The sequence below is a fragment of the Struthio camelus genome, chromosome 2 (assembly GCF_040807025.1).
Source record: "Struthio camelus isolate bStrCam1 chromosome 2, bStrCam1.hap1, whole genome shotgun sequence".
In the NCBI taxonomy this organism is placed as follows: Eukaryota; Metazoa; Chordata; class Aves; order Struthioniformes; family Struthionidae; genus Struthio; species Struthio camelus.
Genome location: NC_090943.1, coordinates 20,729,827 through 20,757,374, shown reverse-complemented (window position 1 = coordinate 20,757,374; position 27,548 = coordinate 20,729,827). Strand labels below are relative to the sequence as shown.

General features: G+C 41.1%; 1 protein-coding gene across 7 annotated transcripts in view; it reads left to right on the top strand.

Moving 5' to 3' along the window:
• KIAA1217 (KIAA1217 ortholog) overlaps nt 1-27,548 on the top strand; it is a 248,783-nt gene that overhangs the window by 52,470 nt on the left and 168,765 nt on the right. For 3 of the 7 annotated variants that reach the window (XM_068934557.1, XM_009673635.2, XM_009673636.2), the window contains exon 1: nt 19,866-20,076. Coding sequence is in view for 3 of the 7 variants with exons in the window: in XM_009673633.2 (XP_009671928.2) it covers nt 9,977-10,046; nt 15,382-15,665 (354 nt within the window). In the remaining 4 variants the exon portion in view is untranslated. Of the gene's footprint in view, nt 1-9,729; nt 10,047-15,381; nt 15,666-19,865; nt 20,077-27,548 lie in introns of those variants that run through there. The other 4 variants (XM_009673633.2, XM_009673631.2, XM_068934551.1 and 1 more) reach the window with 3 other exon arrangements.

The following is a 27,548-nucleotide window of genomic DNA, read 5'->3' as shown; positions in this document are numbered from 1 at the left end:
CCCTCCTCGAGGTGGAGGGAGCTGTGTCCCCACAACTCCCTGCCCCAGCTGCTGCGAGCCCCAGCCCACACCACTTTCCCTGGGGGCATGCTCAACTGTTGCTCAGCCTTCCAGCTGCACCGGTTATATGCCAGTATTTTCAGAGGTAAATTTAGGTCAGGTACTCATTTACTACTGTTAGTATATTACATTAAAAAGAATGGGCTCTGATAACCTTGCTCTCGGTACTTCAGGTTCTTCAGGAAGGAGATGGAAATACTAGAAAGAAAGTTAAGAGAGGAGAAGCGCTTGTTTTCCAAGATTAAAACCAAGACTAGCTAAGATAATGCAGGTCTTTAGGAAATGAGCTGATACAGTTTGTTGAGGAAGAGGCTGTGAGATGACCTCCTCACTGAATGCAGATCTGTAGAATTAGTTGGTCTTGCTGAAAAAATGGGGAGTATGTCCAGTTGTTGGAAACTGAAGTTAGTCAAATTTAACCTGACAAAATAGGAAGCAATTTCTTAGCAGTAAGGGTAGTTAAACATCGATCAATTAAATATGGCATAGTCTGTAAAATGAGAATTAATATATTTGAAAAGACACATATTCTAGCTGCTGCTGCAAGAAAGTCTGTATTTCTTCAAGTGGTTGTTTCAGAGTGGAACATCATGGCAGATCCTTCTGCTGTTGAAAGTGGTGCATCTGAGTCATCAGCTTCGTCAGCTTCTTTCATCGGCCTAAACTCTGTAATCCCTCAGATAACGCACTTCTAACACTTGCAGTTCTGTATTAAAGATAGTGATTATAATCAACTGTCACACTTCACACTTTCAGCTGGTAATGTGCAGGGTTCAGAAGGATTTCCTCCCCTTGCACAATTGGCTAGGTATGTTTTGAGTTGCTTTGCTCTTTCCCTTCTAGTTTTTTTCATGCATATGGGACTGGCTGTGCTGGAGACAGAGACTGGATGCGTGCAACAGGACTTGTAGATTAGGAGAGATTTGATCTTTGGCCTCGGTGGAGGTCTGGTCTGGGAAATTTAAGGCAAAGGAAAGAATTTTCATCAAGGCCAAGTTAGTAGGGTGCTTGATATGTTTCACATGCTTACGCTGACTGTCTGGGCAGATCTCATGTCACCATCCCAGGACTCAGGAACAGAGGCCACAACAGTCTCTTCCACTCTCTTTTTACTGAATATATTTAGGCCAGGTCTGCAATGGAGCCTGATATGGGAGACCTGAAGAGCAAAATGGTCAGTGTCGAGGACCAACTGATGTTGAGGTTAGCTTCAAAAGAACACCCCTCTTTGAACCTAAAATACTAGCGTAGATGCAGCATTAGTCACTTGAGATCAGAAATGTTTTTTTAGTCTCATTAAAATATTTGGTCTTTGTGTGAAGATTACACATGGTTTATGATAGATGGAAAGTCAAAAAGGATAATCAAACGGTCCCTATTGCCCTTAAGCTATGAAATCCTAAACACCAAAGCATTTTCATGTATCTGAATTAATAAGTTAGAAAAAATGTGCATCCTTGCAGAACAGAGAGGGCAGGACTGAAAAAGAATAGGAGTACCTCTGCCATCAGCTGTGATTGCTTTCTTACTAATCAGCTATTTTAGTAATAGCATCAGCATAGTCTAGGAAGGTCAAAGAGGTACTTTTCGGGGTAGGGGATGTAAATAATGTTGGAGAAGTCATTAATGTATTTACAGGTAGGAGGAAGTTTTCCAGTATCATTCTGCCCTTAAGTTTACTTTAAGGAGTTCATGTTCCTTAAGGAATACAAATGAAAGCTTTACAAACAGCAGGCAGTAGGGCTGCATGGATTAAAATGAAGTCAGAATCCCCAGCCTGTAACTTTCCAGAATGGAGAATCAGATCCTATGGAATGAAAGCTATAATAGCTTATTCTGCTTGTCTTTATCTCTTTTCAGATATTTATATCCTTTTTTTAAATATTACCGTATTTTGACAGGAGTCAGAGAAAAACTGTAATAAGAACAATTACAAATGTCTAACTTATTAAGTCAAAATGGTACTGAACACTCCCAGGATTTTAGGCTGAGTCCTGCAGAAAATTTGTGGTTTTGCCAGTAACATTGGGGAGAAAAGTCAATAGATGATTGGGTACAGCCCAAAGACCAATAAAAAGAATAGTGTTCCAGAAAACATGACTTTTCAAAAAAGACCTTCATCATGAATCGTGTGAATGCTGGGGGTTGGCAGTACAGCTAACATTGTGTTGATTTTTAATCATATTATTTACTAATTATTTTATTTAAGGTATTCCTCTTAGTAGACTTTTTAGATATTTGCAAGACTTCCTGGAATTGCCTGTTGATAAGCATGTTAATATAGTAATTAGAACTTAATTTGAGCTTTTATATTATTTTTGGACCATCAAAGTACATGTTGTATGTCCTATTAATTCAGGTAGTCTCCTGACAATCTTATAAACTTTGTGTGTATTTGGTAAGAGCTGAAACAAAGAATCTCCCATGATTCTTCTTAAGTATAACTGTACTTTAGCTCTCAATACCTTTGATCACTAAAGCATGCCTCCTAGTACATGTACAAACAGACCCTGCAGACATCCGTGAAACCAGCAATAGTTGTGTTTCAGATATTAAGTCTATTGTTCTGGCACTGCTGAAAAGTTGGACCACTTTGAATCCAACTCTCACCAGAGCCCTATTTGAGTGAATTCGTCCAAAAGGGAACTTATCAAAACCAAAATGCTTTACACTGGGGAAAAATAGAATTTGAATATAGAGCAGATGAACTTAAAAGTGACCTTCTCCCCTCCTTTTTTTCTACCTCCCTCAGAAACAATTCACTCCACTGTTCCTTCCCACCCACATATTGCTTTTTATTTGATTAAACTCTAGTTATTGAAATTTCTGAGAACTAAAGCACATTTTCATTTCACACAGTTATTTGTTTGGTACCTTACAAAAACAGATGTTACTATTTCTTCTTTCTGGGTTTGCAGGCTGATCTCATTCCTCACCATAGCTGATACTGTACGGAAATTTTGCTTTGTGGCGAGTTGGCCAAGCTGGCATTCGTGAGGAAGAGATGCTGCATGCTGGATGAAAGTCAGCTGCTTGTGGCTGTGATAGGTTAACATCAATATTAGCTTGGTACAGCAGGGTGGCAGCATAAGGGAGAAAAAAAGACAGAAATAAGGTGTCGCATTGCCTGAATCTGAAACATGCATAGTGTAATTATCTCCATTTAGCTCTGTTGCATTTTGCCTTGGGATGGGGTAAACATAATATCTAGATTTAATTACCAAAACTTGGTAAAACAAAAAAACTAATCTATTTCACATAACATGACAAAATGACCCCCTTTATGTAGCTGTCCAGGTATGAGAGTTATTAGCCTGAGCAAAATGTCTTTCCAAGTAAATGAAGGGTGCTTCATCACTCTGAGGTGGGCATGGACAGGGCACTTAATGGTGCGGCTCTTTCTCGGCACAGACATGGCTGGTATGCTGCACCCCGCTGCGTAACTGAGAGCTCGTTGCTGTCAAATGGCGGGTGATTATGGTTGCTCCCCAGAGCTCAATTTGAAGTGGAATTAGGAAGGTGAATGTATCTTCTGTCTGAACATTAAATTTTCAACTTCCTAGTGACTCTTTTTAATAGTTGTTTTAAGGATTAAGACTAACGGTGACTTCTTTGATTTTTCAGAAATGATTATATAATTTGGCATGACTGTCAATCTCTGAACTCCTCTAAAGGAGCTGAAACCTGTAGCTGTGACAAGGCATGATGAAAAGTTTGTTGTGGAAGAGTGTAGAAAAACTAATACTCCCTTTTTTTTCCTTCCTTTTTTTTTACTTTTTTTTTTTTTTTTGACTTCAGCTAGAGTGTTATCATTTCAATCCTTCAGCTAAAAGATATTTTTTCTTGTAAGTATGAGAGTTGTGAACTGAACAGGAATGTGTGGACTGTAAGTATGGGCTTGAAACTGTCCACAGTTTTTTTAACAGCAAAGGTAGTTTCATGACAAATAATCCCAGAGGTTGTATTAGGTTGTTTGTTGTTGTAAATTTTAAAGTCAAATTTGGATGTTTTCCGTTATTTCACCACTAATAGTTTAACCATTATTCTTGGACTTGAAATAGGAACCGGTTCATTGAAAACCCATGTCCTTTGCTAAGCAGATGAAACCAATGACCACAAAAGCTTCAGGCTTAAAAATCTGTGATTCTGTGATATACAGTAACAAATTTCTAGACAATTAATTTCAAAGCAGTGAAAACCTCTTTTCCTCCAACTTTTGCTTGGTGGATTCATATTGCCAGACATCAGTGATTATTTTCATTTTGCTTGTATGAGCTAGTGGTTAGTATTATGTCATATCATCTTTGACAATATACATATCTGAACACAGTCCTTTTCTTTTAGGAGTGAATCTATTTCTAGCCAAGACCGAGGGCTGCAGCTAGCTCTCTCTAAGCCAGAGCAGATGCCACTGAACACAAACACGCACAAATGATTTTCAATGCTGAAACTGCAACGTGACTTCTAGGGATAGCAGCGCAGCTCAGCCTCCGTCTCCCTTCAGCCCTCCGTCTCTCGGCTGGCTGAGGTGGAAATTAGGGTTTAACTGCCTTCAGTTCTGTTTCTCTGTAATCAGGAAAAGTTACTCTCCCCGTTTCACACCTGGGCTACTGAAGCTAGGTGCGGGAGAGGTAGCGGCTGGTTAGTGTGGACACCAGCTTGGCCCCATGGGTCAGAGGAGGTCTCTGAACCCGCCAGAGCATCCACCCGGCTGCTCCCCTCCTCTAGGTCGGCCAGGAGCGATCTTGGACTCTTCAGGGGCTCGGAGAGGTGCTGTGGGACTGCCTGGATTGAACAGTCTTAATTTCTCACAGACTCCCCGCCACAGCACTTCAGGTCCAGCATTTGTTTTGTTTCTGGGTTAAAGGAGGCTCGACAGTGTTTAGGCGGAGTAATATTGAGAGCGTTCATGGCAGATTTCTCAGTGATGTGATTTCACATGGAAACTGAGTTAGGTCTTTATTTATGGAGTGCTTCTTCTGATTTAGCTATTAATATTTAACTTCCCAGTTTTTTAGTTGTGAATAATTACTAGAGCCATACAGCCTTTGTTGTATAAGTTTTAGTAATGGAGTGCAGTCAGCATTTGTTAATTGTTCCTTTTATGCACATACTAAAACTAGAAGTGTTTAAGTAGCTCTGGGACATTAATTTTAAATACAATTAAAACTGCATATCCTGTTAGCGAATTATTCTCCATGCACTGTTTTTGATATTGATGGGCCCAGATCTTAGCACAATAATTAAAAGGAACTGCTGTTATTGTTGATCCCACAGATAAACAAATTCTGATTGCATGCTATGAACTGGTTAATCAAGTTTATTTAAGCTGTTACTAGTGATTCATCCCAGTGATTCTACTCCGTAGCTCTTTAATTGAGCCTCATCGTATAATGGTTCTGGCTATGTCCGGTTTGTCAACGGCTAGAGGAGTTTCATTAATTCTTTTAAATAGGCTTAGGTAACATCTTAAGGAATGGCTTCCTTACGTATGTGAAATAAATCCAAGTTGGGACCGAGGGCTTTTCCCTTAAACTGGGAGTATGTTTTGAAACTGTATTGCTCCAACTGTTCCTTTCCTTCACGACCAGTGCCACCCTGAGCAGCAGCTGAGGTGATTATGTTTCATCTGAGGCCGGACAGGCTGTTTTGTTTGGCTTGAGTTTTAATCATTGAAGTGTGCAACATTTAGTCTCACATTTTGCCAGCGCTCCGTCATCCTGCTCTGGAGAGCTCTTCTGCAGCCGTGGAAATTCTGTGGAGGCGACACCCAGTTTGCACGTCCCACGTCTGCAAGTGAATAAGCCCTCTCTCTCTCCGCCATCATCTCTGCGTTTCAGGGGCCCGTGTTGCTCAGGCCTCTTGCTGGCATCAGCGGTACCGTTGACGGTTGATCTCAGCAGCCTTGCTGCAGCCACAGAAGCCGGTTTCAGACTGCAGACTTGTGCTGTGACCGCCGTCCCAGGGCTTCCCTTTGTGTGTTTTGGGACCCTTGCTGGCCGCCTGGCTGCTGCCATGACTAGTCCCGTCCACAGTGCGTCCCTGATGCAGAGGCACGTGTTGGCTGGCACCCTCTTGTGACGCGAGGGGTGGGGGTGCCGTGTGTCACAGTGGCTGAGTGTCCTGTGGTGGGGAAGGGCAGTGGCCCCAGTGTCTTGTGCTCCACCCGGGAGGAGGCAGTTGAGGAGAGCAGTGCTGTGCGTGGGGAGTGCTGCAGGGATGGGGCGACTGGGAGCGCTCGGAGGTGAGGATGTGCCTTGGCTCGCAGGGCTCAGGCTGCCCTCATGGTGAGAGGCAGGGATGCTGGCAGTCTGCTGGGCTCTGTCCGCTGAGGTTGACGCCTTTAGTTTCCAAAGCTCTTGCCAGGATCTGCAGCCAGGATCCTAACTAAAGGCCAGGGAGTGTTTCTCCTTGCTCTGAGGTGTATCACAAGCATACTTTTTCTCTCCTTCCTTCCTATTTTCTGTCACTAGTGAGAGCTTTCCTCTGTAGCAGTGCTGGCTGAGGGAGGAGGCAGCTGTGGGAGATGCTTGGTGCAGGCTAGGCATTTGGTTGCTGGAAGCTCTTTGGACAAGTGAAGGCCTTCTGGAGAAGGGCTGTTTTGAGATGGACGGATAGGTAGTTGGCAGATGGCTGTCAAGGGGCTGATGCCTTCCTGTACACAATGTCCCCAGGCAAGCAGTATCTTTCAGTAGCAAAGCTAAGGCAAGAGTGGCTTGCAAAGGATGTGCAGCCCAGGTCTCTCTTCCTTCCAGTTGCAGTTTCTGTAAATTCCTCTCCCGTGCTGGTGTCGTGTGACATGTCTGTGCTACCGCAGGGAAAGGAGGGAGAACCCTGTGTGTAGGCATAGCTGTGCTCAGTGTGGTATAGTTAGGTGCTGGCAGTGCTGACATTGCCAAGGTGCTGATTCTCGCCTGCCTTTTGGGTGGCAGTGGGCAGCCCCACTTTGCTCTAGGTGCTACAGGTAGCTGGAGTCAAGAGGGTGGTGGTGAGCACACCCATCTTGCAACCAGCCTCCTGGCTTTTCGTCAGGTATTATATACATCCTGCATGCTTGAAGCACTTGACCCTTGGCTTTTCCTCCCTGAGCACTTGTAGGGTTGCCCCTTGTTTTTTGGGGGGAGAATGCTAGAGTTTTTCCATTGTGAGCAACTTGTGCCCCCTGAGCACAGCTTGTGCCCCCTGAGCAATCTCTGTGCGCTCCTGAAAAGTCAAGGTGGCAAGGAGTGGAGTGATGGGGGTCATTCGCTTTATAAGAAAAGCGAAAGAAGTGGTCCTTCCTCCAGCCTGCCCCCTGGTGCTCCTGTAGAGGAGAGCTCCTTCGACCAAAGAGGAAGAGCTCCTTCGACCAAAGAGGAAGGCGAAGCTTTCGGCGCCCAGGCCCCAATCTTCTTCCCTGGGTCGCTTGGCTCGTGCTCTTGGGCTCTCCCTGTGCCATGCAAAGTGGGAGTGGGGAGGCAGAGCCTTCACTGGAAGTCCTGAGGGGGATGTGGCCCTTCTGCTGGGGTGCCAAGAGTGGTTGGACGCGACAGAGGGGCACTGCTGTGGGTTGAGAGACCAGCTCTATGCCTGCCTTGTGCTCTTGGCTGTAGAAACTAATGGTGGTGGCTAAGAGTAGATATTTTAATTTTGACAGCATTTATTAAATAATCTCATAGTTGATTTTTTTTTTTTAGCTTTTTTTATCACCTTGGATGAAGGCATTTTGATCTTAAGGCTCTCAGTACAAACTCTGCTGATCTCCAGTGCTAACCTTGTTTTTGTATGAGGCTGCAAAGTGTCTTCCTTTATAGGCATTTGTAGGCAAGTATGTTTTGTGCTTTATGTTGCATTATGTCAGGATTAGATGTATTTTAATGCCCTCAATTTCTTAACTCTCCATTTTTGACTTTTTAAATATTTTTAGTACAGCTTTCAGGTTGCTATTTCAGGCAACTGTATTGGCCTGCTTTTCCCATTAGAGTTTTCTGAGCCTTTTTTTATTTCTTGCAGTAAGTGGTGTTCAGTGATCACTCAGTGCATAATATTCCTACATGAGCCCTCCTTTCATTCCAGCTGGCTGTGAATATAACTTGCAAATCTGCTTGTCCAGACTCTGGAAAGCCTCAGTGTTAAAGACACATTCCTCAATATCATAAAAGACAACATCAGATAAGGGGGGTGGACGGCCATCGCTTCTGATCCTAAAATAGTCCACGGTTAGAACCTGCAGAGAGTAACCCAAGGCCAGTAAAAACACTACAGTAAATACATTGTGCAAATGGCAGGGCTCCTATAGAGGCATTCTGTTTGGAACACTGTACTGCAGGCCTTAAATAGCTGTGCTAATGTTTACATTGCTTTTTTTTTCCCATCTTTTCTATGTTAGTATTTTGTTTTATGTGTTCAAATTTCTTGGCCCTTTGCCAAGTCCCAAGACTATATAGAATTAATTGGTAAAAAGCAAAATAAACATGTTAAGTGGTTATAATGAGAGAATATGTATGTCTGATCTAATGAACAATAGTTTTGTTCATTTATTAGGTGCTAATTGTAATTCACTCAAAGGATTTTTCCATCTGTAATGGGGAGGATGGGGCATGAGAAGAGTGGTGCTCTTTGAGGTTCTGTACTGAATTTATAAATGTGTCCAACATTTCTTCCTTTAATAATGTAAATGGACGCTATGATGTGTCTACCAGATAGAGGTGTAGAAGGAAATGTCGGATAATTTTCCTAGCCTGTCTGGACTGGGTGGTTCAGAGGTCATTTCATCTAATTTAGCTACTGTTGAAGTGAGTACTGAAGTAAGCTTGGAAAACCAGATTACTCTATGTCTCTTTAAAAAGATATCTAAGGTATTAACTGTCATCTGGTGCTGCAGTATAAGGTTGATTTAAAGGAGAAATTGCCTATTTTTATTGGTATCTCAGTTACATTTTGTTTGTAACCGAATTCAGTGTTCTTAATCTAGTTCAGAAATGGAAACACTTTCTGGTCTTAATGCTGTAAATCAGCACTGAGTTTATTCCACCAAATCTGGCTCTATATTATCATTTTAATAGACTAAGTTTTGGTCTGGTGTTCTCCACTAAATCAACGCATGGGGGATCTGATGGGATCTGGGGGACCCAATCTTATCCTTCTTTGCCTTATTATTTTCTGCCTTGCAGCCCGGTGGATCTCTTTATTCTCATGCAGGCTTCCTGCTTCTGCTCTACGAGGAGAATTAGTTATATGTTTCTATGTGCTTTGCTACTGAGGCTTCAAAATCCCTCTTAACCAAAGTTCCTGCTTACATATTGCTACCATTCATTTTTATTGGCTTCACTAAACTTGAATTCCTGTATCTTGACTTTCCCTAACTCGTTCTCTGAGCAGCTTGAAAGAATTCAACAGAAAACAAAACCTCAAAGCACTTATATAATGAATTACTTTAAACTCCCTGCTAAAAAAGACAGAGGAGCATTTATCAGGAATGCTTGTGGGCTTGGTGGTTACGAGCTTAAAAAAATATTCTGTGGAAAGGCTTTTGTCCCATGACAGAGATTTGAAAGGCTACGGATTCGGATTCCAGCAGAGACTCGGGCCTGTAATCGTGTTTGAAATGTTCCCTTTCATAATGCTCCCTGGCTGCCGCGGAAAACAAGCAGGCTAGGGGCTTGCCTGCAGAAAAGCCCATCACCTGTTGGGGCCCAGGCGGAGGAGTGCGTGGGGGACTCGGCCGGCCGCCGCCGCCGCGAGCTCTGCCCACCATTGCAGCCAGGACCATTCCCGCGGCCGAGCGGCTCCGGGCGCTCCGGGAATGCAGCGCGCTTAGGGGGAGCTTTGCGCTGGGGGAGCCCGCTTCCTTTTTCCTCCCAGAGGCTTGCTCTGAGAGTTTCGAAGCTGCACTCTTAAAGTTTGGAGAGGAGAGCTTGTGCGGTAGGCAGGGACAATGGAGGAAAATGAAAGCCAGAAACTTGAGCTGTGCCTGGCTTATTCGACAGACAGCAGACAGATGAGGGGTAAGTAACAGAATCAGTCAAAGATGGAGTTAGATTTAAACATGCCCCTCATTGCTGCTTGTTATAACTAGCGGCAGAATGCATGGAAAAAAAGCATGTCTTTCTTGCGCGTGTGGCTCTGAGGATTTCCCTAACGTCTGACTTTATGAGTTTTACTTTATCTTTGGAGAGATTTCTGTTTAACCTTTAGAGCAGAGAGCATGTTATATTGATGTCACAGTTTGCAGTACGCTAAGCAGCCTGATACGGAGGGTGCTGCTCCCACGAGGAGAGAGAAATAATGTCACTCTCCCTTTAAACGCTCTGCATGCTTCACCTAGTGAGGAAACATACCTCTCTGTTTTATAAAAGTAGATTTGAGATTGTATTTTTCTCAGTTTGTATTTTAAAACACAGAGATTCACAGTAGATTGTCACAAGGTTAGTTTACTTTGTGTGAAAGCAGTTGGGTTTATTTTGGAAAGAAGCCAAGAAATTGTAGGCATGGTTTTCACGTAAGGTCAGCTGTGGTGCATTTGTACAATTACTGCTGCACTATATTTTGTCTAAAAGCTAATGAAAACTATTTCCTGATGAATTCTATGTGGGATAGTTCACTTGCAGCATAAAATTCAGGTAGCATGACAAATACCTAATCTAATCTACATCTATTATAGTAAGCGTAGAGCACCTGTGAACGTTGCCAGTTCATGTGTATTGTGTTCCTCATTGGGACTTCAGCGAAAGTTGTGTTACGGTGTTTCTGTGAAACAAATGGTATTGGGTTGAGTATTTGTGGCTTTAAAAACTGACACAAGTTTATAAGTGTGTAATTCTAGAAAATATCACGTAGGCAATTTAGGAAAAAAAAAAAGATTTTTTCCCATATGTGTTTGTTTATTCTGTCTGACACTCTTTTGAATAATTTTTGAGGTTAAAATACTGGGCAGGGCATGCCATGTACATGTGTATATGTTTATGTTTAGTGGGAGGGAAATCTTCACTTTAAGGATGTGTCTGAAAGGAGAAAAAAACCCTCAAGTAACATGTTTGTTCTGTAGGGGTTGTATGAACCAGACTGAGATGCATGTAGTGCCTTAAAACAGAGATCTGACCCAACCCTCTGAATCCCCCAAAACTCTTAATCCTGGAAGTTCACAGCCAAATTTAGTAGTTTGGGCCCATATCAAAAAATTACATTTGAAAAGTTCTTTGGAAACAGAGTTAATTGTGAAGACTATGGAGCGAATAAGAAATAATCTTCTCAAATCTACTCCTAGCAAAAATATAGCAGAGGTGGGTTTGATTCATGCTGTTTGAAAATTTATTCCTTTTTAAAACTTTAAATAGTAAATGCGGCTTGCTTCAAAACTCAATTTCATAGTTTTAGTTTGGGTCAGTGCCATACTTGTTGCTTTCTGAAATTACTCTGAAAATGTTCTTCTCTCGTCACCTGGACTGCAAAACATGAATATTGAAAACTTCAGAAAATCTTAAGTAACGAGGCACAGTGACTTTCCTGATCTGTGTAGACTGCATAGTGGGTGTGACTTAAGTAGAAGAATTGCATACCAGGACATATTGAAGGACTTTTTAAATGAATTTCCAACTTATGGCAATTAATCCTTCTTGATAATCTTCCTGATAATCCTACGCATATGGCTTCTACACTGCAGACCTGAAACTTTTCTGTAAAATTATATCCACTATAATAATGTGCAAAGTTAAGAAATCCTGAAATTTGTTTTCAGATCAGAGAAGCATCGCAAATGTAAGGGTTATCCAAGTCTTTGCATAACCAAGCCCTCCCCTGTCAATCACCAAGTCTTTCTTTTCATTGCCCTCTAAACTTTCTACTTTATCGAATGGAAAGACCTTCATCTTTTAGCTTCTGAATATGAGGGAGGGAACAAGCTTATCTCACACTTCTGTTTCTGTGTTTTCCATTGGCTTCTATTTACTCCTTTTCCAAGGAGGGTACTTGCATAATTTATCCTTTCTCTGCTCTTAGCTGTCTTCTGGGAACAATCACATGCTCCTTCACACATTTCAAAGTTATCTGTGGGCATTGATTTTCTAGGCTATTATCTTCGTTTGGAAGATACGGAAAGTTTGCCCACGCTGTTATTGAGCAACTGCAGGATCCAGAAAATGTCTCTTAGTTTCTCCTCCCTGTAACACTGTGGTCCAAGCAAAAGCTGTGTTGCTCATGCGCCCCATGGTGCACAGTGGGATTTCACAGTCCCAGATTTCAACCTCGCCATTAAGGTGGTTTGTTACTATCACGGAAATGGCCAAGGAAGAATTTTCAAACCATTACGAGGGGGAAGTCCCTTATCCAAACACTGCAGAGCTTGAGAGTTTGGTTTGCATTTCAGCCAAAATGGATAACATTATCCAGACTAGTTTGTTTGCTACAGATTTGCATAGATTATGCAACAAAACAGAGCAGTAGCTACTGCAGCATGGCAGTCAGAGCAGCAAAAAGAAAGTCACATGGTGATATGTACCGTAACTTGACGGCATCCTGCTTCATGCTGCAGGTCAGCTTACTGGCAAGGCTAGCAATTAGTTTGCATAGTTTACATTCCTTTCCCTTCACTGCTATTTATACAGTATTTTCCAAATGTATGGAAAAAAATGGTAGAATTTATTGGGTTTTTTTCCTACAATGTTAGAAAATTATGATATTTTTGATTTGTTCTTGATGTTTCCAACTATAATAAATAAAGGTAAAACGCTTGAATTGATATGTCTCTTTATGTTTCAGACCACTAACTTTTTCTTAAATGTTTGAAATGACTGAAGGAAAGGGTATGGGAAGACTGCATGAGCGAGACTTAGGGCCTGAAATACACATTCATGAACTCTCAGTTGTATTTCTCTAGGTATACCTGCCTTCTTGAGGAAGTGCCTGCAACCAGCTCAGTGATTGAAACTGCTACTGTGACAATACTTTAAAGGTTTATACAGCACTGATGCATGTGTACGTGTTCAGTCACAGGTGCTTGGACTCCCTTCTTCCAGCTCTAAGGAAATCCTTTATTTATGTCTGGCCGCTTTGTTTCAACAGCCTCAAGACTATAACTGCTGCACTTGTGGGGCAACAAATTAAAGATGGCAAATTCCAGCCAGCCCCATCCCACCTCTTTTTCCTCCTGTTTAAAATCCACTGAAATGACTGCACAGCCTTCCAAAGCCATTTGGACTGGGGGCATCTGGAGCAGCCACAGTGACTTCGTCAAGTAAAACTCGCAGGTTTGGCACTTATCTCAAAGAGGCAAAGTGTTCCTGGCGTTAGTGCTCTGAGCTTCGGTAGCTGGCGAAGCGGGATGCTTTTGTAATTGAGGTGTGCTTGGAAAAGTTGAATGGTCCTGTAGCCTTAAGTGCGTGTGTGTGCGTGCGCGCGCGTCTGCTGCTCTGAAGTTTTAACCAGGATTGTGCGTTTAAGTTTGTTGTTTTACTGGAGATGAGCTGAAGGTTTTGGGACCGTATGTCGCGTGTGGGTTTTGGCTTGCCTTTCTTTAAGGGAACACAGTAAACTGAGAGTAAAAACCTAACTTTGAATTCCAGGGCATCCTGCACTTTGTTTTGCCCGTTCCCAGTGGGTGTACAAAGCAGGTAAAATAATGCATGAGGCTTTGTACCGGTTTGAATCCAGGGCATCCCCCGACAGCTCTGTACTGCTCTTTCTTCAGTGCTACAGAGATCAGAGCATGATGGTTTGAGCTGGCACGAGAACAAAACTGCCCTGTGAGCCAAGGCTGTTTCGGCCTGCAGATTTTGGCTCAGCGTGTTTAAAAACTAGTGTCTGGATCGGCGCTCATCAAAATCTGGTGCGCTTTGCAAAATTGCAGATGTGGTGCAAAATCTGCAAGTTGGGCTTTTGTTGCTAGTTCTGATATTGGAATAGGTTTCCATGAGCTGGGACGAGAGGATGTTGCTGGTGCTTTAGAGTCCCTGAGCGTTACAGGTAGCTTGCAGAAAAGTGCACCTCTTTGAGGTGTGACCTTTCAGGGCTGGGTCCTAAAGGGAAACCCAAGTGCACGGGTTCCCCATTTAAACTGGTGGGACTTCCCACTGGCAGCAGGCTCCGCTGCTGGAGGCGGTGTGTGTATCGGGGCCTGATACGATGCTGAAAGGTCAGAAAGCTGAAAAATGCTGAGAATAAAATTCTTGGGCAAGTGGTAGGCAGGGTGTCAACCTGATGGAGTGACCCATAAAAGGAAGTGAGTAGGTGCCTGTTTCCAGACGCCGGTGCTATTTAAGCAGCAGCGCTTGGGGAGGCTGTCACTGGGAGGATAAAGGGCTGCTAGTGAAAAAGTGGCAGACGGAGAGAAATAAAGCTGTGTTGGAAATGTGAGAAGGAAGGAACTTCCTGCACTCTGGATGGTTGTGGAAAGGGTTAACATTAACAAGGACATTGAGGCTGCACAGCAAAGACAAGGACGGCTATATCAGACTTGGAGAGGCCTTTTCAATCCTTCTGTTTTTTGTTTTTTTCTTTGCTGACAAAAGTGAGGGGTTTTTCAATGGTGTTAGGTAACAAGCCTCCAGACTACACTTTTTTCATGCACCAGAGGGTTCATGTTACACAGTTACCTGAAGATAAGCCAGCACTTACATACCCTCTGTATCTGCCTGTCTCATTACAAAAGCAGTCGTGGTCTTTGGTCTTAAAGTAGATTTTAAAGTTGTAAAATGTATCTGAGTTTTTTTCTTCTTTTATATCACACCAAACTTGCTTTTATTCTATTTCTTAAGAAATGGTTTATTGAAGAAGTAATGTTGTATTTTCCAGTCTGCTGTCCTGAGACGTATAAAATCCAAAGGAGATCTGTGAAATTTAAAACCAGACCGCAGTTAGAAATCAGAAAGAAAGCTTCTAAAACCCTCTTATTTCCTAGGTGTTTGAGAGCATGTTGAAAACACACTGAAAAAAGATTAAGGATTTCAAATCTGCTTTGTCAAAAGAATTTTATCAGGATACTAGTTGCAGGGCCATTAAGAGTCCTGGAGCCTATTGAAGAAAACTGTTTCCTCTCGTGGAAAGCATCCTACGGGTTCTAAAGATCAGGGAGCAAGTGCCCTGTCATATCTTCTTTTCAGGTCACATAGTGGTAGAGATGGTATAAAAAGAAGAGTATAAAAGAATGTAAGTACTGTGTAACACAGCCTACGTACATGGTTATTTCTGGGCCCCTTATTAGAACTTACACATGTCCAATGGTGCAGAACAGGCCATTGCTCACTAGCATACCTTTAAATTGACCTAGCTTTTTTCCAGGATTTTTTTACTTATTAATGTGAATGTGGGGGTAAAGTTCTTACAATAGTCTATTTTCCTGTTTTTCAGAGCAGGCAAAAAACAGTTTGCATGTAACATCATTAGATGATGCAGAATGTCTCCGATCTAAAGAGCTCCTTACGACGCCAAACAGTCATACTTCCAATTCGAAGTCTACTCGCAACATCCCTCGAAGACATACCGTAGGCGGCCCTCGCAGTTCCAAAGAAATACTGGGAATGCAAACGTCGGAAATGGACAGAAAGAGAGAGGCTTTTCTTGAGCATCTGAAACAGAAATATCCCCATCATGCTACAGCAATAATGGGACACCAAGAAAGACTGAGAGATCAGGTATGAAAGTCAAATACACATCTTGCTTTTCTTAAATGATCTATATAACTTCTACAAAATTGAATGTTACCTTGTTGCAAAAAGTGAGAATGTAACAAAGCATAAACAGATTGGTTTTGATGATATATTCTAAAACCTTTTTTTCCCTCGAAACTCAAAGAAATAATAATAGAAGATAATCAAGCTATTCAGAGTCACCTTTGAGTTGTTTGTTGGAACTGACATTTTTAAAGAGTTTTTCTTTTCTTTAGATCATGCGTAGAGAAAGAGATGAAGGTGAGACTTAGAGTATGTGTCTCCATCCATTTTCACAGCTGAAGAGGATAACTTGGGGAAAATATGGAACAGCTATCAGCTTTTGTTACATTTTCAGTATTGGCACCTCTGCCCAAGAGAAAAGAAAACATCTATAGACAGTATCCATATGCTTGAGCTGGCTCGGTTGCCCTTTCATTTGCTTTCTTTTCTTTTTTTGAATCTTTTAATACAAACAGAATGGACTCACCCACAGCTATCCGCCTTCTGCAAACTGTATTGACATCAGTGCTGGTTGGTCAGAAGTGTGTCTTAAGGTGGCTTGTTTCTTGGCTGCCTGCAATTACTTTTCAGTAGTGAAAAGTAAATTTAGGGTCATGGAAGATGTGACACCTTGACATATTTCTCCGAACAGGTGGAGGCTGTTGTCATGCCGACCTTTTGAATTTAGAAAATGCAGTGCAAGGTACTGTTTGCAGCATAACTCTGTGCTCTGTTTTTGAGGCCAGTGTTAAAGTTTAATCTGTTAAACCGTACCGACAATTGACATGTTATTCCATAATTCATTTTCCCATAAACCAGCAGAATTTAGAGTTCAGTCTTAAAATCTTGTGCCCATTATTCCCAGTTTAACAAATGTTTGGCAATAAATCTTTTAAATTTTTTTTCTCAGTGTTTTGTAGGAATATCAGCACTAACAGCAAATTAATTCTAAGTAAGAAATAAAAACAGGTTTGCAAAGTACTCCGTTATGGGAGTTCTTGCTGAATTCCCAGCATCTTTTGAAGCCTTCTGAACCTTTGGGGATCAGAAAGTTATTAAAACTTTTGAAAGATTGCCACTCAGTAACTCCCAGCTCCCCCCCTGCATTTTCCCTTTGACAGAGGCTTTAGGGATTCCAGATACTATCCCTGCTTCAGAACAGAACTGCTAGAATCCATATATATCCAGCTAAAATTGTTGCAGGACTTCAGCTCTAATGACAATGATCTATTCCTTATTTATTAAACAGCTTTCCCTCTTTCCTTTGAAAACCTTGATTTTTTTTTTCCCCCCACTTATCTCTTTCGTGAACTTTAGTGACTGTGTGGAATGTGCCGGGTGGTGGATAAAGATAGCGTACAAATTAAATAAGGGGCAGGGGGTGGGGAGGTGAAATCCAGAGATTAGATCTTTTGGAGTCATGTAAATATTTAGTTCCAGTGTTGCAGACACTGCAAGCCTAGTTTGAACAGCCTACAGCATTACACCCTACACATTTTGTAATTTGATCCATTTCTGAAGCCAATAAATTACAGAAGGAATGCAGTAACTGTTCATGCTATTTGTTTAAAATGTGTCATCCTTGCTAATTTATTGAGGGTAAAATTCATGTGAATGTCTCTTGCTTCTATTTTTTGATGATTAGACATATGTATTGTATGTAATAAGTGTAAATTTTAAAACAAAATCACCCTAAAATTACTATTAGAGCATCAAACTGTCTTTCTTGGGCTTGTGAAAGACTGAATACCTCATCCGTTCACCATAAATTTTTTAAAAAAATCATAAATTAAACAGAAGGCATCTGAAAAATCCTACAGAAATAAGTTATTCCACTCGATTTTAAGACTTACTTAGTTGAAATGTGGCAACAATGTCTGGCTCATCAGATGCAATGGCAGATTGTTATGATCATCGCCTTGCACTTCAGAGTGGTTTTTCTTATCAGTTGTCTTTTATGCATGCACACCCATGTGTCTGTATATTCTATATGTGTGTGCGTGTATATACATATGTATATATATGTATACACACACACACACACATATGTATGTAGATATGTATATAGCGGAGGTTTACTTAGCCGTTTCATGGATGAGACCATAATGTAATTTTGCTTAGGGGTATGTGTATGTGTGTAGAATATAATTCAAATTTTTTATGTACGTGTAGTACAGTAGTGTAGAAGACAAACTACATGTGCTTGTATTAGGTATGTGTATATAACTTATACATACATCACATATAAAATCTGTAAGGTATTTGGGAAGACATGAATTAAAAAGTCAGGATATATTTTTTAGGCTGCTTTCCTCCTTTTTAGCTTCTTCAGCTGCTTCGATATCTGGAAAGAGGCAATATTATTTACAGTGGGAATTTCCTCATTGCGGGAGATCTGTCATTAGCCAGTACAGCACCATTTTCTAATCTCTATGTCAAAATGATGCAGCTGGAACATAAAGCATCCCAATATTTACAGTCAGGAGACAGTCCCTTGGATATCGTATAATTTGTCTTCTAGGTTGCTCTAAGGCCTGTCAGGTCCCTAACCAACAAAAATGGGACAGAATAATCAAGATTAGTAATTGTCTTTTTTGCGGGCCTTTCCTCTCTTCCTCGCTCTCAGCCATAGGTATTTGAGCACAGCAAACTGATCCCTGGTTTATGGCAAATAAACATTAGGAAAAAAATCTAGTTGATGTTGTCAGATGATATTGTTATATCATCAGTGCTGAATCTTGTCCGTGCCTTCCACTACATATTAATATTTTCCTCCAGGCTTCATTTATTCACATACATCCTGCCCTGGATGTGCCTCCTCAGGCCCCATTCCTACTCCAGTAACCTACCGCGAATCAGCTGGAGAATCGCGGGCAGGTAAAACGCAGCCGGTGGGGATTGCTGAGTCTGCTCAGCTAACCCAGGAACACGAAACCGCCCAGCTGTGCACACAGGTTATCTCCCCGCCATCGGCCGCCTGTTTGCCACCCCCGTCTGGCATATCTTCTTCTGGAACGAAAAGCTCGCAGAGACAGGGCCGTCTTTATTTGTACAAGGGCCCTGGGATGCCGCCGCGGTGCAAATAACCTACAGCAGCGCTGGTGCGCAGCGGGGAAGCTGGTGTGCAGAGAGCCAGGGTGGGGATTTGCTGCACCCTGTGCGGCGCAGCCGTGCCTTGCCAGGTGCACAGCACCCACGGGTGCAACCGCAGCGCCACAGTTCACAGCCCAACTGCGCTCCGTCATCCTGCCATTTGTCCACCCTGCAAGGCAACCGCGCGGCTCGGTGCGGGCACAAGCTCCCACCACCCAGAAGTCTGGAAATCAGTGTGGTGTGTCTCAGGAACAAAACCTTTTTGTACATAATGCGAGCATCTGCAATAGCCTCAGACACCTTGCCTCTGCCAAAGTTGTCTGTCCTGCATTAATGAAAGCAAGGTGCTAACATAATCCCCAGCAGAGTTAGAAAGAAAAAAGATAAAGAAAGGAAGAAAATAGTCTTAAACTTCTGAAGTTTGCAGTGGTGTAAATCATGTGCTGCTGAGCTGGGGGCAGGATGTTGGCACACGATCAGGTGGGGCTGACTCCGGTGAGCAGAGAAGAACAGGGCAGGAATAAGTGCAGAAGCTGGGACAGTGGCTGTGAGGATGAAAAAGAGTTTGCAGTGAAAAGGTTAAAAATACTAACCTTGCCATAGGAGGGAGCAATCCCTGCTGTGAACCTGTTTTACAAGTCCCTCAGTAAAAAAAGCTTTCTGAGGTATGGAGAACAAAAATGAATGTGTAGAAGTTTTGTGAAGGCAGAGATTTTGAGCATGCCTTTAGAAAATGAGCTGAAGCATGTTTGCCTCAGATTTTTTGTTGCTGCTGTTTAACTAGTGGGGGTCAGTAACAACTCTTAGCATTTCAGCCAGTGCCCTGTGAAGAAGAAAATTACTGGCAAACAAATTTAGACTTCCATGAGTTTAAAAACAAACCCTCCCCTCTGTGTGTGTGTGTGTGTGTGTGTATAATGCGGACTGTCTAGAAAATGGTGGTTAAGCTTTTTTGTTATGTTCAGCTAGGTCTGAACATGACAGGTAACTTTGGCATCCAGGCAGGTGTGGTTAAGGTTACCATGGTGATCCATGATGTCATGCTTGATAGAGCATGTCAAGACAGCTAATTTAACATGTAGATGTTCAAAAAGTCCCATAGGCTAGAACTAAGCTTTATGCAAATAACAAAGTTACGCTGCAAAAGGGCGAAAGAAAACACGGCTAAGATATGGAGTGCGTTTTACCTGGCAGCTTTAAAGGATTATTACAGACTTCAGTATAAATTAAGACTTTTGGAACTAAAGAAAGAGGATTTCCTAACTTGACTCTGGCTTCACCTGTGGAATCTAACATTTCGGTAAATATGTCTCTCTCTCTCTCTCTCTCTCTCTGCCCTTGCTGTAAAAAAAATGCTTTTGAAATCCTGGAGTTTGCTTCACCACGTTGTTCCTGCTGGCAGTGGGGCTGAGTCAAGAAAGCAAGTTTTCTGGCATGGCACATTCTCTTTTCTCTTCCTAAAATGAAATCTTTATTGAATGAACTGAGAATTCTGAATTATTTGAAAGGCATTGTAATGTATTATGTTGATTATATGAATCATGCTGGAAAAATGCCCTAGGTAGTGTTATGGAGGAGAAACTAAGAACTGAGACACTACACTTATTTGTAGATTATTGCCAGATGTCTCTCCTTTAACTGTTAAAATCGAGCCCTACAGTTATAACAGCATTTATTCCAGCGTTTGAAATCTGTGAAAAAGCAGCAGCATTTATTTTAATAGATCATAGTATCAGTTGGTGAAAGTGACTCTAAGTATGTGCTTTGCTATCACAAGGAAACTCTGGGGCATTTCTTAAAAGATTTTTTATGGGTAAAAGTACATGTAGTAAAGAGTAAACATATTTGGAGGTAAAAGTCCAGCAACATGAATTCTGCTGTGGCTTTTGTTTTTTAGGTATAAACAAGAGGGCGTATTTTAGTTCCTCCTGAGTGAGGGTAAAATCGCTGTGTTCTTAGTCGTAACCAGGTTTGTGCTTCCATCAATTGAGATAGATCAAGTAAACACATATATCTAAGGGACAGTCCCCTCGCTGGCATTGCTGTGATAAAATAACTTGAAGCAGGTTTAGGTCTACAGAGTTTAGTTAGTTGGTTCAAATCCCTTAGTTTGAAAGGGGTTAGGTTTAGGTGGGAAAGGATGGGCTTCCAGTAGCTAATATCCAAGCTGAAGCAGTTTGAAAGCAGAAAAATCATAGTTCTGCCTAAAGACACCTAAGAAATGTAAATTTAAGAGAAACTTGATCAGTTCATTGTAAATCCTCAGTAGGATTTAGTGAATGAGAAGGCTGCAGAATATTTTAAACACATCATCTAATTCCAGGTAAAAAATCGGTGTACAAAGGATTTCTGACATTCTGCATTGCTTGATCAGGCAAGGTAAAATAAGCTTTCTGAGAACATGTATTGATTATCAAAGCAAATGGATTTGCAAGGAGTAGAAAGTGAAGAAATTACTACTAAAATTATTTTAGTCATGATTCTTTTGCTTTTACAGTCCTAAATTATATCTTGAAACTAAATCAATAATGGGAATATTATAGAATTAATTTCCACTTAACCTTTCTCCAAAAGTCTCTGTGTTAATTATTTAGTACTAAAATATGCATAAATGACAACATGTCAAAAGAACTGGTATATTTTGCATTCATTACACTAATGCTGGTTGATGATGTAGAATAGGGTAGTGAGAAATTGATTTAGTGTTAATATTCTTGGTATTCACACAGTATTAACACTAAACGCTAACACTCTGTACCAATAAGTGAAAAAGTGATATTTGATTTTAAGAGGTACACTGTGTCTGTGAAGAACGTGATTTTGATCTGCATGTATGTTGCTGCTGTTTTTTAAGCCAAGAAAATCCATGTCATTGAATTACTACTTGGTTCACATACTACTGTATATGTCATGAATGTGAACGTGAATGAATGTGTCACCAAAAAATGCCTATTTATATCGGAGAGGTCATGTCATACAGCTAGAACTTTCTGTTGCGTCAGCATAACCTGCAGGCATTTTTTCAAAAAAAAAAAAAAAAAAAAAAAGAAATCTAAATGTTTCAGAGGTTCTGTCGGGACGTTTCAGCCAGTTCCTGCCTCCTCTTCTCAGAAGGGTGCTGTCTCGCCTCTAAAATGAGAAGGTGATTCCCCCTCCTCCCTAGAGCCTCTTTGTTGGCCCAGCAGTGCCCGCTGCTTTCCCCCGAGTTGCTGTGCACGAATAGCCTGTGCCACTGCGTTTGCAGAGCTGAACTGCTGGGCAAATTGTCCTTGGCTTCAGGAAGGGCGCACTGTCCCTGGCATCCCCACACATCCCTGTGTCGTACCGTCTGGTACAGCAATTTATTCCTTTCCAGCGCCTCTGTGCGTTAAGGGCAACTGCTCTTATTTTACATTGTTAGAAGCACTTACATAAAACTATGAAAATGAACATATGAAGCACAATTACAAGCTTAAACCTCTCCTGGAATCCAAGCCCTTAGCTTTTGTTTATGGAAGGACATGAGATGACATGTCCATTTGTTTTGAGTTGAAACATGCTCTTTTGCCCCTAGATAATGCTGTGATTGCGAGATATTTATAAATAGCTAGATAGATAAATGAACAAAGAGCTATTTCATTAGCAAGGTAAAGTGGGTTTACTTTGTAGTCACTATAAGTTAAAATGTTGAGGAAGAAGAATATTCCTTGTAGAGCGTCTCGGTGCAAAGTGTTCCAATTTTACTCTTTATTTTAAAGAGTAAGGCAAAAGTGCTGAAGAACATGCTAAACTACTAGCCCTAAGGTAGCTCTTGGAATAATTGGAATTTAACTTGAGTGATAATACTTACTTTGATAAACATAAGTTTCTTCATTTCTTAGCTATCATTTAAAAGTAATAAAAAAGCTATTTGTTAAGAAAGCAAACAAAACAAAGCTGCAAAAAGACTAATAAAGCAATTCCTTTTCTTCTTTCTTCCCTCCCCCCATGCAAATCACACACCAGTGTAGTTACTTAGCCCCAACAGGATTAGTAACTTTTTTCTGTGGCAACGCCTGTGTTTTAAATAGCATGTATTGTTTTTAATTCAGAAGTCTGAGATAGCCGTTCATATGCTTACCTTTGTTCATGTGAGTTTTGTATTTTCCTAACCTAATTCTATGACAAAGAAAGGGATTTTTGAACTCCTTTGTATTCAGCTGACTGAATAAATGTACTCAGTAATCTTGTTTTTCATTCCAGTACTTACAGCTAGATCCAATAAAGAATTTAGGACTCAATTCTTTGTCAAAGCAGAATTCAGGCAGCTGCATTCAGGACTGTTAACCATGAAAACCTCACCCAGTTATTGTAGACACCTGAGATTACTAAGGTTTCAGAAACTTAAGCTTTTCAGGCAAAAAAATTTCCTGAGGCATTTATAGATGTGTTGTTGCCCATACTCTGTTTTGTCCTGGTTCTTTCTGAGCTGCCTCTGTAGATGACTACCACAAACTACATAGAAATTGTCAGAAAGCCTAGTTTAGTCGCTATGTGTGGTGTATGGCTAAGTTCTTTGGCCGGCGGTGGAGGAAGGAAGGAGCCTGTGTCCTCTTGGTGGCCTGGCAGCGACTGTGTCACTGGGAGAGGCATGTTCTGCCTGCTCAGAGCCTCTGATGGAGGCACGCCTTCGTCTGTGGGCGTCCGTGGACATTCAGGACAGGCAAACCCTGAACCTTCCCTTTTGGAGTTGAGCCACTGTGCAGTGACGTGTTACAGGGTTTGGTCTCTGCAGCCTTGTGCGTGCTCCTCAGTCCTGCTGAGAGAACCTCATTGTAAGGCTGCAGAATTGAGTGCTCTTTCCTTATGCTCCTCTTGGCCATGGAGACTTTGCACTCCTTTCTCCATGGTGGCAAAACTTCATGAATTGGAGATGGGCAGCTCCTGCCCAACACTGCTATAGCCTACTTATTGAGGTCCTCTTCCCAGTGACAGAGACATGGATCTTGAACTTCCTTCAGGCCAAGGCAAGCAGAAGGCCAAAGCTCTCCTTCCTTCTTTACATATTCTGTACAAGGAAATTAGTGCATGAAAGGTGCTTTACCACTGCTTCCTCTTCCAACTGTGCTTTAAAATCAAAGTACGAAAGGTTATTGTGCTTTATGCCCAACGGAGGGGTGAATAGCATGTTAGATGCCCTTGGAGCACCATTCTAGCGGGGCTCTTTGGTGACCCCAAGTTTCATTTCAAGCCTATTTTTACTCACAAAAAGTGAGTGGCAGAGTAGAAAATGGAGCCCTGGTCTAAGGAAATCTGTGGTCAGTTCTCTAACCAATCTGGTGTTCTTGAAGTGTGTTACAAAATTTTTTTTTTGAGCATGAGGAGACTCACGGACAGGCGAAGGTGAGGGTAACAGACCAGGCAGGTGGTAGAGCAGAGGTTACAGCATAGATTCCCTAGTCATTGGTCATGAATTTGTCCTCCACCCCATGATTAGCCTTACTGATTATGAATATTTGCCGTATTTCAAGATCGTTTGCCTGCAGATGGTTATGAATGTGCCCCGGTGGTTCTCCTCTCAGCTGAATACTCCCATTCGCTTCCTCTGGGAACTTTTTTGTGCTCTTTTCACATTGTCGAATGGGAGGGGAGCACATATTTATGTCAGTCATTAGCAAAGTGAATGCACCTCTGGACCATTACTGCATTATGGCATTTTTCAGCTGACTTTCTAACAAAGGTGGGTTGCACTGGAATCACCTGATTAGCTAGCTTGGGGTAACCATAATACCTGTGATTTAAATCTTTTTTCTGGGCGTGTGTTAAGAGAGTAATTAACACAAACAAACCTCTTATGAACATGTATTTCAATTGCCTTTTTCTTCACGTATGTTAAGTACACCAGGAGAAACAGTGCTATTGTTAAAATTGCAGCCAATACCTATGACTGACAGCTGCCTTGGAGATAATGTGTTTTTAACATTTGCCCAATCACAGTAAATATTGTGGTAGCTTAGTAAATTCAGAATCAGATAGCATTAAAGTTTTGCATCTTGACACATGAAACCAACACAGGTTCTTTTGGTCAGCTGAGGTGACATTTTGAAGGATCCTTTTTTTTTTTTTTTTTTTTGTCATTGATTAGTACCTTCTGTGCTACTCCATTTTGTGTGGCCTCATGTGTTGTGGATTGCAGTGATGCTATCCATTCATCACGAGGTTGCTGTCTTAGTAAACATTGGGCAATTTAATTTAAGTTTAAGAAAGATTTTCAATGGCTTGTTGATACACTGCCATAGATACACATCACTTAAACATGTTTTTAAACCTAAAAAAATTAGTTATTAAAGAAAGGAATGTAAAAGCTGTTCTGTTAAGTCACGTCTGAAATCCACAAAGACCAATAATGTATTTCTGACTGTGGCTTCTACCATGGAGTCTGCCATGCACTTCATGTGCATTCTGATCTCTAGTAGTTCTGGATTATTTTGTCCTAAACGCTTTAGGTTTATTTTATCTTCCAAAATATTTTTATTGCTAGTCATCACTCTGGATCTTGTAACAGTTCTATTTTGAATTGCTAAATTCTTGACTCTGCTGATGTCTAATGGCTGTGAATTCCAGAGCTCAGCAAAGAAGTTTTAAGAATATTTTACCTGTAAGGGGTGTCAGTTTATCACAATTTAAAAGATTATCTTCTTGCTCATGCCTTGATGGAATTCGAAATAGAAAAATGAACTGTAATTGAGTTTCAGTCAAAATTAACTATTTTTTCAGTCCGAAGGGAGAGATCTGCTTCCTGAGAAAGGATACAGACTAAGGAGGAAGGGAAACATAGCAAAGAAGTTGAGTATGGTTTTACATGATATATTTACTAACAGATGAATAAGCAGAAGGCTTTCCCAGTTTGCTCCTGTTTTGTGTGTATGTGGATGTCTGAAGTCTGGAAACAAACCTGCTGTCAATGTCTATGCATGAGCTTTGGGCTGTCTTCCTCTCTGCTTTGAGAGCATAATTTTAGCTTCATTTATTCATTTGTAGCCCTATTTTTAGTAGCACAAAATGCCATGTATCAGACTATTGTAATTAGTAATAAATTACTCACAGAAGGAACAAATATTTGACTTTGATTAGAATAACTAAGAAGAAATGTCACTTATTTCCCATTGGATGAATAAGAAAAAATTGAATGACATTGGTAGGTTGGTTTAAATAATAGTAATTATTGTTTGGAAGGAAGAAGCATTATTTACCATTATGTAAAGAAATTAATTTAAAAATATGCCTTCTTTCATTAAAAATGTGTATCTGAAAAATTAGAACATTTATAAAATTTGCTGTAGATCTTAAAAAGCTGATTTATTTCCTACTTTTTTTTTTTTTTAAGAGGGATGGTAGTTTCAGTAAATTGATCTAAGATATATTTCCCTTAAAGTCTTAAACCTCCCAGAACTCACAGATGTTTTATGTTACTTTTCACTATTTTATTATACATTATTTATTTAAAAAGCCTTTTTCATATTAAAATTGCTTAATATCTTTACAGTAATTTTCATTATAAAGGCAATATTATATCGACATCTACTACCCAGGGATATGAAAGAACCTAAATATTCCTCTATGCTTAAACTGGGATCCTTGCAATATCCCAGATACCATAATTTGGCATTAACTGCTTGCAGATTTTTTTTCTTTTTACTGGGGGTCGCTGTTGTTTCAATTGGTTTTCAATTGCTAATCCAAGCTGCCATCTTTTTGGCTGACATTAAATCCTAGAGCTGGGAGTACAAGCAAGATGGTACCTGCTACCAGCCTACGGCCTGCTGTTGGGTGAGAGTGGAGGGCTGAGAAGGATTTCTGTGCTATGCTGTGCAGTCCGTCTGTTTTACCAGAAGCAGTTAGTATGGCGTGTGTCAGTGGAGAATTTAAATGAAAAAATATGATACAAACAGCATCAAAAGATTTCTGGAAACCGGTGGAGAACTTCTCCCTACTGAGCATCATACAAGGGTAGGGAGGAAAGAAGTGAGGAGGAGCGCATCCCAAAATGTTTTTTGGCCCCAATCGTGCTCATGTTGATATCAATAAAACTGTTCCTGCTGACTTGAGTAATGTTGGCTCAAACCTGGAGCAGGTTGTTTGACCACAGCTCTGTTCTTCTGATATCAGATGCAAGCATTTAATTTCTGGCTCACGTGTACTTCCCTTTTATTTTATTTTTATCAAGTGTTTTCGGCACCGGATGTTATGACGTGCTTTCCTGTATCGACAGTTCCTACACACACCTGTTGCTGTTGGGCTCAGGCACTGATGAGTCTTGCAGCTCTCTAATACCATCTTCAGCTGACAGGCGCTGCTGGCAAGGCAGAGCTCACAGGGATATTTTTCTAATCCAGTCCTGAACAACTGGGTTAATCCCATTCAGAGCCTGGGACCTTAGTGCAGCTAGGAGTCAGATTTCTTCCTGATGCCAGTAAATAACTCTCGGTAACGCAGGACCATTGTGGAGGTCATGTGTTACACTTGGTTTGTTACTGTAGCTTGACTCCACAGTAGATTTAAATATAGCATTAACGACTTGTATAATTTTGATAACACTTTTTATATAGGTCTTTTTACTGTGCATGTTTTACTCTCTTTTATTGCTCAGTGGTGACCTACTTAGGCCTTGGGTGTTAATTGTGTCACAAAAGGGTAGCTGGAGTCGATGTGCAAATGTGTGTTTGTTCAATCCCCACCCGTATGCAAGCATGCAACCGTGAAAAACCAGTATTTTTATTTGTGACTCATTCAAACACCCGGATGTGTAAAGAA